The 14,387-nt window shown below is 35.7% G+C and overlaps 1 protein-coding gene across 2 annotated transcripts; it reads right to left on the reverse strand.

Annotated features, from left to right (window-relative positions):
* Positions 1-6,427: 6,427 nt before the first annotated feature.
* PIN6 (Auxin efflux carrier family protein) lies at positions 6,428-11,302 on the reverse strand. Of its 2 annotated transcripts, none has more exons than XM_021429372.1 (7): positions 10,826-11,302; positions 9,579-10,198; positions 8,257-8,458; positions 7,802-7,887; positions 7,394-7,551; positions 7,214-7,290; positions 6,428-7,047 (listed from the first exon to the last, which is right to left on the reverse strand). In XM_021429372.1, the coding sequence occupies exons 1-7, from the start codon at positions 11,254-11,256 to the stop codon at positions 6,981-6,983; spliced, it is 1,641 nt and encodes a 546-aa protein (XP_021285047.1). In that variant the 5' UTR covers positions 11,257-11,302; the 3' UTR covers positions 6,428-6,980. The 2 variants fall into 2 exon arrangements, with proteins under 2 accessions (XP_021285047.1, XP_089639626.1); XM_089783500.1 differs by having other exon boundaries at positions 9,579-10,203; positions 10,826-10,978.
* Between the last annotated feature and the right edge of the window lie 3,085 nt (positions 11,303-14,387).

Genomic DNA, 14,387 nt, shown 5'->3' on the forward strand with positions numbered 1-14,387 from the left:
AGTAACTTTCTCTCCATGAGAGAAAGGAATGATATTCCTTTGCTTCTTACAATTACTTTATAATGAGAAGACTTTTTTATATCTTTTTTACAAAACTAACGTTGTAAGCACATTACAATTAATTAAAATATAAGAAATCTTTCTTACTTAAACTATACTAAACGTCTCTTTTTCTACTTAATAAGAGGATCGAGTTAGAACTTTAAATCAAAAGGGTCAATTTTTTTCCTTGAAAAGGAAGAGTCAATTTTATTAAGAAAATATAATAAACATTAAAACATAGGGGAAAAAAATATAGGGGAAAAAAACCTAGGTATGTAAAGAACACAAGACTTGAAAACTTGGGCCGAAGAGAGGATCTATAACTAAAACCAAGCAAAAGGTCTGTCTTCTACTGAACTCAGTTTTGCAAGTCCATTAGCAAGAAAACTTGCATATCATTATCAAATTATTTGTTAATTCTTTTTTAAATTAAATAAGCTATTATAACAACACTTTTGTGAACAAAAAGACTTTAATGTTTTCATTATACATATTAAATATAGTTATAAATGAAACAAAAAAGATTAGAGAAAAATATCAACTAGCGAAAAATTTGAATATTCTTGCTTGAATTCATATTGATGAAGCACGTAGTGCTTAAATACAGGTTGTAGTGCTAATACAGCCTATAAGGAAATATTTACAATGAATTTCTACCCAAAGTAAAGCATTAGTTATACCACAAACTAAGGGTTTAGAAATTAGTCAATGGTTATAGCCTAATTAGTCAATGATTATAGCCTACAATCAAAGAGGATAGGATCATGGAGTCAAATTTCCTTCATTACTCCTTTTCAAGTTGGAGCATGTGGATTAGTAATGCCCAACTTGACCAACAAATCATGAAGTCGATTTGGTCTAAGTGCCTTGGTGAAAATATCGGCTAGCTGCAATTATGTTGAATTGATCTTGGAACAAGAATCTTTTATTGGATGTGTTGTATAAGAAAGTGACAATCTATTTCAATATGCTTAGTGTGTTCATGAAAAACCAAATTTACTATAATATGAATAGTTGCTTGATTATCACAAAATAGTGAAACTGGTGTTCGATGAGAAATATGTAGATCTGCTAGTAACCGGAGAAGCCATACAATCTTACTTGCTATAGTGGCCATGGCTCTATGTTCTACTTCAGCATATGATCGAGAAACTACTAATTGTTTCTTAGATTGCCACGAAATGGGTGATAAACTAATGAAAATAATATATCCAGTAGCTAATCTCTGTGTTGTTGGATAGCCAGCTCAGTTTGCATCATAGTAAGCTCTAAGTGTCAATTGGTTATGACTAGGAAGTAGCAAACCTTGACTTACTACTCTTTTCAAGTATTGTAGACACGTAATGCTGCATCGAAATGCGTTTGACACAGACAATGCAAAAATGAGTCTAACACATGGACAACAAAGCTGATGTCATGTCAAATGATGATGAAATTAACAATCTACCTATCAACCTCCTGTATTGCCCTGGATCTTAACAAAGTGGGCCTACATCAGGATCTAACTTGATTTGTTGGTCCATGGGTGATGTCGTCGGTTTGCATACAGTAAGTCCATTATCCGTTAATATGTCAAGCATGTATTTCCTTTGGCTTAAAAGAATGCCAAATGGTGTTCATACTACCTTAATTCCTAGAAAGTATTTTAGCTTGTCCAAGTCTTTGATGCAAAATTCTCAATTCAAGTGAGTTTTGAGGTGACAAATTTTGAGTGCGTGTCATTCCCTACCACTATGATATCATCAACATATATTCACTACAACAAATGATTCTTTGGCAGAGTATGTAAATAAAGAATGGTCGGCATGAAATTGTGTGAACCCAATAGCCAATAAAAAATTAGTAAACTTTTGATACCAATTTCACGATACTTGATGAAGTCCATTAAAAGATTTCTTAAGGCGGCATACTCGTTGCTCCCTCTTTCTGGCAAAACCTTGAGGTATCTTCATATAAACTTCTTCTTCCAAGTCCCCATGTAAAAATGCATTATTAACATCCAACTAGTGCAACTTCCAATGATGTATTGAAGAAATTGGCAGAAAATAGTGCACAGTGACTAATTTTGTAATTAGGGCAAAAGTTTCATGAAAGTCGACCCCTTCAATCTGAGTATATCCTTTGGTAACTAATAGCTTTTTATATTGATCCACTGATTCATCTAGGTTATATTTGGTTTTGTATATCCATTGGGAATCTATGGCTCACTTTCTTAGAGGTAGAGATGTGAGAATCCAGGTGTTATTTGCTTTCAATACTGATATCTCTTTGGTCATAGCATCACACTAGTGTTGCAATTTTACTAGCAAAAACAAAAATGATTTGGGCTCATCAACAGTAGAGATAACAGCTAGTAACACATTGTGAACTCTATAAAATTTGGAATAAGAGATATTATGTGATAAAGGATATATCGTAGAGTTAGCCGAAAAAGGTGTAGAGTGTGAAGTAGGAGCAATCGAAGAGGGCAAAGTATAATTGTAACCAGAGATAGTTTTCAAAAATTATCATTGTCGTTTGGCAGGAAGTACGTTGTGCTACTTTTCAATCTCAATTCTTGATTCAATTAAAAGAGGATATTTTGCAGGTTAGTTGTCTTCTTCACCTGAAGATGTTGAGTTTTCTTGTGCATGCATCGATGTAATATCCGTATTTTACACTGGCCCAAACTCTTGGACTTGTTGCATATAGACTTGTAGTTCTTCTTGTGTTGTACTTTCTAATCCTAGGTGTCCATGTGGCTCATCAAATGGACTAGGAGAACTTATTTGTATGTCCTGGTATCCTTTTCTACATTTGCATAATTGATTTCCTTCCTTATCTTGGCAAAGGGAAAATTTTCTTCTCAAAATTGCATTTCTCGATAAATCTATAACTTTTTACTTTCAAGGTTGTATATGCAATAGCCTTTTTATCCCAAGGAGTACCCAACAAAGACACATGGTCTGTTACAAGGAGAACACTTATCTCATAGTTTGTTGATGTGCCCACAACAAAGACATCCAAAAGTTCTAAGATGATCATATGATGGAGATTTGCTGAACAATTTTTCATATGGAGTTTAGTTTTTTATGACTAAAAGTGGCATGCGGTTGATTAAATAGGTTGCTATGAGTACACATTCACCTCAAAATGTGATAAGGAGATTGAATTGAAATTGAAGTGCACATGCCACTTCTAAAAGATGGTGATGCTTTCGCTCTATCACTCCATTTTGTTGGGATATGTTTATGCAACTAGTTTGTCTCTCTATCCCATACTCAAAATAATCATTCTCCAAATCCTCATGATTGAATTTCAAGTTGTTATCTATTTGCAACATTTTGACTTGTGCATTACACTGTCTTGACCTATTGGAAGAAATAAAGCAAAAGATCCCTTATGTCTAATTTATGCTTCATAAAAAAAGCCCATGTTGCTTGGCTGTAATCATTAACAATTGAGAGAAAATATTAAGATTCTAAAAAAGATGCGGTGCGAGAAGGGCCCCAAATATCATAGAGAATTAAATAGAAAGCATGCAAACTTTTATTCTTATGATTTGTGAAAGGTAATCTAGTTTATTTTGTCCCTCAACAAGCATCACAGAGAAAATTATCCTTCCGAGTAACAACCAAGTTTGGAATCTTTGAAAGGCGATTCAAAAAAATATGTCCTAATCAATGATGCCATTGAGTTACAATACCTTTGCTTTTAGGCAAAAAGGCTTTGCTTGCCCTTGTTGGCTTTAAAAAATACAATATGTTTTACACTTTACCCATTCCAATTGGCTTCCTCGAGAGTAAGTCTTGAATTATACAAAAATCATATCTAAATATCAAAAGGCAATTTAAGTCATGGGTTATCTTGCTCACAGACAGTAAATTAAAACAAAAACTAGGTACACAAAGAACTTGTTTCAAAGTTAAATTTTACCTAAGATTCACTCAACCCAAGGTATGTATTAGTACAATATCACCATTCAAAATTTTAATAGATGGTATTTTAGGATTTTTAACCATATCTAATAGGTTGTTGAGTTAATGAGTACTATGGTCTGTGGCCCCAATATCAATTACCCATGAGTCATCCCCATTTTCAAGAGAATTACCCAAAAAATTAGCATTGGAAACTATATTTGCTATTGGCCTAGTAACAAAGTTAGGCTAATTAAACTACAAGCCCAAGATGCTTATTAGTTGTTGCACTTGGGCTTGGGTTAGCCCATGAATGGGTGAAGAAGTTGCCGACCTGTCAATATGAGCCAAATTCGGCTTTGTTGCAGTTACAAAGGCAAGGGTTTGTGCCTTAACGCCTTCGACTAGAGTTATCATCGTCCGAGCAGCACGTAATTGGCCTTTTTCTCCTTTGGGGTTTGATCTTCGTTGCCAATCCAGTGGGTAACCCATGATTTTGAAGCACAATTCTTCAATATGACACATTTTATCACAATAGAAGCATCAGGAGTGTGGCCTTTCTCCCTCGCGTTGTAGATTATTGCGTTGATCAGTCCATTAGTTAATGCCACTTCATCTTATTCCATTGACAATTTGGTTCTTGGTCATTAAGGTTGGTGCTTTTGGTATCTCAACTCAAGTTGTAGCAATGGCACCTTGCTTTTCCTCTTGTGCCACAATTGCATAAGCACGCCAATGCTTGGCAAATGTTTAACATTGAGAATTTGAGAACGCACGGTTCCGTAGTTATCATCCAAGCTCATTAGAAAGTCAAATAGCTTCTCTTCTTCGTTCATTTTCTACATTGGTTTGGCTACACTACAAGTACACTTTCTAGAACTACAGACTGTAAGGGTCGAAAGGTTTGAATTTCACTTCATAATAATTTTAATTTTCCATAACAAGTAAAAATTGAAATAGCTTCTTGTTGCAAAAGTGCAGTTGCTCATTTGAGTTCATAAACTCTAAGAGCAATTCCTTGTGTAAACCTTTCTTTTAAGGTCAATCCATACCTCACTTGCAGTTTCTGCATGTACGGCTCCTCCTTGTAGTTCTTTGGAAAGAGCGTTAATTAGCCAAGACAGCACTGTTGCATTACACTACACCCAATCTTGAAATTTAGGAGAATTGACTTCTAGTTTTGAGATTAACCCATCCATGAACGCTGCTTCATTCTTGGATTGGAGCGCATTCATAAAATTGTATCTCCAAGTGAAATAGTTATCCCTGATTTCACTTGAGGGATTTGTGACCAAAATTAGACCAAGATGATCAAAGGAGTGCAAATAGTAAGGTAATTTGGTATCTACTATAGTGTTGTTTGGTGCACCCCCAACTATAGTCAACACCAAACTTCCATTACTCTTGTCTGCTCCTTCCTCACTCCTGTTAGCCATTAGAATACAGCTTAGGTTATTTGCAACCTCTGTTCTGATACCATGAAGAATTTGAATATTCTTGCCTGAATCCTTATTGATGAAGCACTTGGTGCTTAAATACAAGTTGTAGTGTTCATACAAAAAGAAAGGAAATATTTACAATGAATTCCTGCCCAATATAAGGCCTAAAGTAAGGCATTAGTTATACCACAAACTAAAGGATTAGAAATTAATCAATGGTTATAGTTTAATTAGTCAATGATTATAGCATACAATCAAGTAGGATAAGATCATGGAGTCAAATTTCCTTCCTTAACTAGTGTCTTAAAAACCAAAAAATTATCCCATGAAAAATGGCTTAGTTTTGTAACATAGAAAAAGCACATATAAAAATAAACGAATTTGGAAAAGTTTAAGGTTGAGTAAGAAATTTACCAAGACCAAGGGAGGCGACATAAGAAAGAGAAAGAAAACTTGAAAGGAAACTAAGGGGGTACACTACAATTTTGGGAAAACCAGGGCTCCATCCCTGCGTAGGACGATTATTGTAATTGAAAAACAATAAAATTGGAAATGGTAAGCAATGGTGTCTTTTTGGATTGATCATCTATTCAGAAGTTCGGCTAGTTTTAAGGACCTCCTAATTAGTTTTTCTTTATAGGAACTGCAGCATCTTCCCCAAGGTTAAAACAATTGTTGCTTAAATATTTAAATTTTTCAGGGATGGAGCATGGTGATATCTGTGACACAGAGATTTCCAGGTCCGATCATTTATGATACAAATAAAAGTCCAATTTAGGGGCTGATTGATACATAATATGCAGACCAAATTATTATGGTTTCAGACTTTGGTCAGAAGAATCCCCCATTCTTTACGTTCAACGCTTTGGATGATGTATTTTTTGGGTGCCCATCCAATCCAAATGCCTCCTCACTTTTGGGATATGGGCAAACAAAGGAACAAGCAAAGCTTCCCCTCTTGTTTGCAAGCTTCAATTTTGGTCTTTAATTTGTCTCATACATGACATGTTTCGAAAAAGAAGAAAGCAACAACTACTACACAGTAGTGACTATAGTGATTATAGCTCCAAACATTAAATGATAGTGAAAAACAAAAAGTAGGGAACTGATATGATTTTGCCTTTTTTTTCTTTCACTTTTCCTACCTTTTTCTTGAGTCAAACACGCTTGGTTGCAGCATCTTTTTACCCACCCCAACAAGAAAAATATAGTCTCCTACCTTAATCATAAGTCATGATAATAATCATTTTTCCTTTCGGCTACCACTACTCTATGTACTAGGGGCAACAATTCCAGAGCATGCAAAAACCTAATATATCAAGATCCTGTAACATTCTAAGATGACCCTATTGTTTTCCCTTCGGAGATTCCTCATAATATTTCAGTTCAGTATCCTTTTTGACTCTAGACCATTTTATAAGGATATATAGAAAATAACTTTGATCCGGCTAATGACGTTTTCTATCAGGGGCTAGAACCAGAGCATATATAACGCACCCGGCAGCTTATGCTTTATGGGTACATCACACTCTTGCTCACAAGCTTCTAGGCACATGATGCTTTGGATTCTCCATTTTCCTTATTGAGAGTGTTCTTCCTTTCTTCATATGCCTAAAAGTATGTAATACACAAGTGTTACAGGCAATGACACCAACATGCCAAAGATAACCCTGCAAGAATCCAAGTGCACAATGTGTTGTTAATCATGTCATGTCAACATCCTATGCGCAAAAAGCAGATACGCAGCAGATTGAAAGGTCTTTGAGAAGTGAGACATCAAAGAATACCAACAAAAAAAAAATTAACCGATGCTGACTACTTGTGATTTTAACTCACCCAGTACTCAAAATGTCAGGATGCAACCCGTATTCCCTGGCAAAAACAAACGGTACAATCCCTTGGGGAAGTGCAGCCTGAGATTAAGTTTCAACTAATGTTTCAATCAAAGCCTAATAAATAACACAAATCCAATCTTGTTGGATTTTATATATGTACAGGATTATAGACTTGCGGTACCTGTACTATGGCAGCATGTAGCTTTGGTCCTCTTAATCCCATGGCAATCGATGCGGTGGACATTATTACAGGACCACTAAGGAAACGGATCACCATCCCCATTGTTGCTCTTTTTGTGCCACAAGCAATAATCCTTGGCTGAAGTGCCATGAATAACCCTGCAGTATCAGTCTGATTATCATCTGGGATATTTTTGGATGGAAATTTCTAAATTTTGCAAAGACGAAAGTACAATTGTGGTCCAAAAAGTCATGTGCGAGTAACACGAGGGACATTAATGCTGCAATGTTTACTAGTAGTATTTGTAATAATTAAAGATCCTCCAGGGAATCCATGTGTGTGTAGCTTTCTATATACATGATTTTACACCAAAAGCAGGTGAGTGAAAAGAAGAAAAGTGGAGTGTACCTAAACTGAACATTGCCATCCCAAGGCCTGCATCCGAAATTATTTTTATTGAGTATTTCACCAAACTTGGCATCCCTACATTCCACCTGCACAATCAATGAGATTAAATTAAAGTTTTTAGCTGCCTTGAAGTCCTTGATCAACTTATTTAGCTTAGATCAACATGGACTTTATTTTTTTTTATTCTTTTCCCAATAAAACTAAATCCTCTGTGCTTTATTTTAGTACCAACTCAACAAAGACAGAAAGAGGGACATAAGAGGATGACAAGGTTGAGGGATTTCAACCCCAAATTCTAACCCTTTATTGAAGGGGCAGAATCCACCAAATGAAAACTGACTTTTTTGTAATAGAAAAGACTAAGTTTCTAAGTTAAACATGGGCCAAGAAATCAATGTTTCAAAATGGGTTACTCAGGACATATGTGGATGGCCAAGGTCCTATAATAAACTCACTTGAAGGAGATGAGGGACCAAAGAAGGCCTAAGATACTTGAGTAGGTATTTGGATTGCGAGAGAGCTTCCTTCCGACCACAATTAGTATGAGTCTTAGCATGACCAAGGCATTTGGCATTTCTTGTTTGCTCACGGCTTCCTTCCCATCTGCAACCTCTGCTACTGTTATTTTGGTGTTGTCTCGAAAGCTAATTTCCTTCTCTACAAAATATTAATTCATGAACACCCAACATCAGTAATTCTAATTAATTTCGTTTTAACATATATGCATATAAAATAAACCATTAATTAACTTAAAAATGTCAAAAAAACTCCTAAACACAATAACAAATTGCTCAGTAACAAATAGTCAACCTCTAAATTATGCAAGATAAATCACAATAAGAGAAATGGGTTGACCAAGTTATGGTGTAAGATTACTATTGCATTATTGTATTGATTCGTCATAATATCAACTAGAAAATCATGCTGTCCTCCCTCTTATCATTACACACGTGCTGTAAGGTAATGATGATATCTATCAAGTAAGGATCTGACTTAAACCAAAAGTTATGGATTAAAATTTAAGATTATTCTAATTACCTTGTTTCTCTTTGAGAATAGTGCTGGGTGGGGTACAACTTGTCTTATAGACACTACAATTTTTTAAGAACAGCCTAGCCATTGATTAAAGTTCAAAACCTTTAATTAATGGAAATAGCAAATTTTTCATAAGATCTAAAGGAATATTCATAGGGAACTTTAAAATGCAGGACACTGCCATATTGAAGAGATTATTAGTCTCCGTGGGCATGGACTCACTCTGCCACCAAAAATTTCCCCTTTATATTTTTAACCGCCATTGCCCCATAATCGTTAGTTAATTTAGGTAAATGAGAATCAACCCCAAACCCAAACATTTAAAAACATAAAAAAGCAGAAAGAACCTGACAGGCACGTTCCTCAACATTTTTTAGAGTTTTATAATAAGAGACAAAACGTAGATGCATTCCTGTAAAATCTGATTTTCTCTTTGATGGTTTACCTTTTCTTGAAATATTCTTTTTTTATATATAAAAAAAGAACTATGTAGGCTTTCCATATTTTAAAAATATAATCAAAATTAAGTTCTTCTGACGAAATCATGAAATATAAATAAAAATAAAAATTTAAGATTTAAAAAAAAAGAAATAATTTTAGAACATAAAAAAATTAGACAAAAAAAAAAGACAGAAGAAGAAGTATCTAAATTTACATTTTTTAAATTAAAATAGTAAACAAAATAATAGCAAGATAAAAGATTAAAAACCAAAGACCATCTTAAGTTTTCGCATGCACTTACCACCAACGTCTTTGAATCCCTGCCTGTTATCACTCCCACCACCACCTTGACACTCCCAAACCATTTTCATGGCAGGAACCACCGGAGACGCCTGCCTGGAAACTTTCCCACCCGCCACCGGAGACCTCATCCATATTGGTGTATTCCCCGTCGTCGTCGTCGTCGTAATCACATCCATCTCATTAAAATTGGAAGCCCTCGGCGTCGGCTGCAAGGAGTAAGCATCCGACGAAGCGTACCCCGACAAACGCGGGCTAACGGCACGGTAACCGAACCCCAAATCCCCGTTACAGAAAACAATCTCGTTATTATTTGGTCCGCCCGGCGTATTAACGGAAAAGATTTCGGCGTTGGAGAGGTTGGATGCTCTAGGGGTGAGGCATATGGAGGATGATAGAGCTGAGTCCGGGGCTGATGACGTGGACCGCCTGATGCGGACACGGATACGGCCGTTGATGTCCGCCTCGGATTCTGTACGGAGAGGATCACGGCCGTCCAATGAGATGACGTCGTTGTCGAGCTCGAATTTGGAAATGGTGGCAGCAGTCGGGCCGGGGAATTGGGTTTTGATTAAGAGCGTTGCTGCTCTGTATTCGAAGAGGAAGAGCAATAGAGTGTACCTGCACTGAAACGACGCCGTAAGGTGCTTTCTGTTTTATGAATTAATCTTGATTATTTCCAATATAAGGTTTTTTATTTTTTTTTTGCTGTTCTTGCTATCTTCGGCAGTCCTTGTGCATAGAAAACCTCTTCCTAGCTTTCTACGGTCAACTTTTATCTAATTGTAAAAATAAATATTTTTTTATTTTAAGATAATCGTAAATAATCCAAAATTTGAAGAGAGAAAACAAAAATAATAATAATAATAATAATAATATTACATGTAAATATGTAGTACAATTTGATAAGAAAGAAACTATGTGCCCTATTTGAGAATAGTATTTAGATTACTACATTTTGACTTTTTATCATTGTCCTTTAAAATAACAAATTAAGCTACTTTTGAAGGAAGACTTTCGTGCATGTATTTTCTGTGTGTTTCTTTGTTCAACCTTTTCAGCTTTATTTCTACTAAAGGTGTAGCGATGGAGACAAAAAGACTACAGCTAACTAAGCATTACCAATGTCCAACATAATAGCTACAAACCTTTTTGTCTTTTAAAAAGAAAAATGAGAAGAAATATAGTAAATGAAGGAGGAAGAAAACATCAGTAATAAATTAAAATGATGAAGATTGCAATGTATACCATATGATGCATTGAAGAACAACGAGTTGCACCATGAGGCTTTGAGTGAAATCTCCATACATAGCATTAAGCAGAGGGATGCCCATGACAAGAGTGTTGGGCAAAGTAGCAACAGAGAAGAGGGTGATGAGCCAATCCAGGGATCCTCCGGGGAAGAAGATAGCCCAAACTGAGAGCAAGACAAGGACCAAGACCTTGGACAGAGTATCAGCCAGGATGAACTTGGTGTCCATTTGGTAAGGGTTGTTCTGAGCTATGAAATGGAAAGACAAGACCGGCACAGCGAAAACGGCCACGAATCTGTTGATCCCAGAGCATTGCTCTGGGCTGAATATCCTCCACCATTTCACTGACCCGTACGCGACCAACATTGCGAAATACAATGGAACCATTGCACACATCACCTTGTAAAAATCACCTGCTGTTATCATCTTTTCTCTCTTTTTGAGTTTTTTGGTTTTTTCTTCTACTGGGGAGTAGTTTTCATGGAGTTGAATATTGATATGTCAAGAGGGTGATTATATAGAGGATTTATGGACCATTTTGGCCCTGGAAAAGTTGCCAATTTACTTTGGGAATGGGAGGGCACTGTGGTCAGCGGGAATTACGGTTGGTAAGCTAATGATTAACTTTTCAGTAGTGGTTCACATAGATAGATAGATAGATATAAATTCGGATGTATGGGCTTAATGACACTGGTACATATTGTTTGCTAATTAGTTTTTCATTTTCAACGTGGCAATTCTGGAGATTCTTCTAATACTGCTCATCTCGATGTTTGGGGGTTATTAGGGTAATTGGGATTTGCTATTTCCAGTTGTGATTGATTTGGCTATATGCACTGTTGACTGTTTCCCAATACGAGCCACGATCATGGAGTGCACTTGGAAAAATAGGGGTAACCTTCCCATCATATTGCCATCTTATTTGAACGCTGCGCTCATCACTCCCATACTTACTAGGTTTGTTGGGAATGTTAATCATTATATTCAAATTACTAAATTTTCGGATTAATATTACTTTAAAAAGCTTGGCAAATAGACATGAAAAAAGAAGCCCTTTAAATTTAAAATTCTATACAATGACCATATATAGAGTGCTTTAAAGTTAAACAACCCTTTAGCTCCGTTTATAGAATTAAAATAACTTTGAAAATGACGCACAGAATAACAAGATTCTTTTAATCTAAATGATAATTGCATATTAGGAGAAACAAAAAATAATAAAAAAAAAAATTATTTTCTCATGTTTTTAAAAAGAAGGGAAATGTAATCTGCTAATTAATCAGTAATAAAATTTCAATTTTTTTACTATTTATAAAAGATAAAAAGTAAAAAGCAAGAAACATTAACCACACAAAGCTTTGAATGGAGATGTAACATTCAAGTCAAGTGACATGATACACTGGAAAAGGAAAAGCAAGTGAAACACGAGGCTTTTCATGGTCTTTTTGTACGTATATGGTACAGTGCAAATTATTCAGGAATTCACAGAGGGGTTTGGTGATGGATCAATGAGGGGGATCACACGATTGGCTGGGGGCCAGCCGGCATGGACCATCCGGCATGATTCAGACCCAACAGCCTTCTTCAAAGCTGATCATTCTGCCTTTAATAATATGTCAAAGAAATCGGAGACCTGCATGTTAGAGTGTTTTCTCTTTTCTATTTGTCTCCTTTTGTTTTTTTGTTTTTTTTTATAGTTTTGGCCAGTGGAACATGTTTGATCCATGTTAAAAGTAATAGGAGTTCAATAAGATACCCCTAGGGCCTAGGGCCTAGCCCTAGCTAGGAGACCACCTTCAATATATAGACACTATCTAACACAATGCTAATGTAGTGGAACCTTTGATTGTCTTCGTAAATTGAAGCAAAAATAAGAATCGATCCTTAAACATTTATTTTCACAAACTGAAACAAGTTCTATCACTCGCTAATTACAATTATGCATCACTGACAGTTTAACTATTATATTTATCTTGTGAGTTTGTTTTAAAATTGAGACCGTAATAGCATTTTTTTAATATAGTATATACATTCAGTGATGTTGTAACTTGCACTCATAACTTTATTAATTATTAAAAAATTTATTCACATATAATTAATTCACTTTAATATAATGAGATCAATAATATAATTAAGTGGTATTATGGCACCACCTTCTCCAACTTTATTTAAAAAGAAAGTTTACAATGCAAATTGGTCAGTGTGAATTCTTCTTTTTTTTTTGTTTTTGTTTAATTGAAACTAATCCCGTACCCTATGGAAAAGGGGCCCCCACCCTCGATGCATGGGTTGCAATCAAGAATCAGAAGCTAACGTTGCTGATGGCAATGCTAGCAGATATAGACATTAAAAGGCCACCAAGACCCTCACTGCCTCAAGCATGAATGCTTCCCGGGCTTGCTTTCCGAGGTTTAGGCTTAGCGACATTGATGAAATGGAGATAGGTAACTTTGCTGCCTTCGAAATCTAAATTCCATTAGGCATACTGCATTAGAAAATTCGGCAGGAACACAGAGAAGTAGACAATTATTACATGTAGGATTTAATTTTAAAGAAGAGAGCTTATTGAGAGTAAATTTTGCATTTGAAGTTGTGTTTTTATTTTATTTTTATGTATTATATATCTTCAAGACGAAATCTTAAATTTGAATTGTTTTTGTATCTGGTTAAAAACCAAAAGTATTAAATGAAGGTTAAAAAAAAAATAGGGGAACAAATTAAGATGTGGGGTTTGATCATTGAAGGGTAAGAAGATCAAACCGATTCAAGTTTCAAGTTAAAGCATGAAGCTGACAGGGCCTCATCACATTTGTAAAGTTTTCCATTAAATATTGAAAAAGGTCATATATTATATTTGCCCTATTGCGAATTGGCTTAATTAGCTCTCCGTAGGGCTGTACTTTGCTTTGGGGTTCCCGGAAAGGGGAGGAATTGAAGGGCCACCTTCGATTCTGGAGAGTGCCGCCTGGCCTGCCTAAGCCAAAAACATCACGGCTTATCTTGCTATAACTAGCATTATGAGCCATGTGAGATCATTGAGAATCTAGAAAGCAGCTTTCAGATATAGGGGCAATGATCTCTCAAGGATTTCAACACTTTGGGGCTTTGGAATAAAGTTGAAAGAAAAAGTTGACTTGGATCCAACCTGCAGCAAAGCCAAGGGCCTTTCACTCTATATAAGAGCAGTCGAGAACTGGGAAGAAACAGCTTTGCCTAGCCTTTTCTGTTCAATTCCCATAAAGATTGTTGTTCCGTTTCCATAAAGCTTTCTTGCTTTTCAGTAATGTTGAATTTTTCTTTGTATGAATCTATCTCATCATGCATCAACAAAGGCGGACCGTTTCAAGGGCCTGTGCCAATGGGGATCCCCAAAAGCCGACTCAACTTTCATACTCTTTTCTTCCTCATTTTTTTTACAAACAAAACCTCAAGGTTTCAAATAATTGAAAGTCCTTAACTAGTGTAGAAATTAGCTCCAAATTTTATGATCTCAAACCCTTTATTTTTTGCAAGGTTTCTTTTATTCTTTCGATATATGCAATACAAATAACACTGTT

Source organism: Theobroma umbraticum, unplaced genomic scaffold (genome assembly GCF_002168275.2).
Source record: "Theobroma umbraticum cultivar Fairchild unplaced genomic scaffold, ASM216827v3 scaffold_51.0, whole genome shotgun sequence".
Lineage (NCBI taxonomy): Eukaryota > Viridiplantae > Streptophyta > Magnoliopsida > Malvales > Malvaceae > Theobroma > Theobroma umbraticum.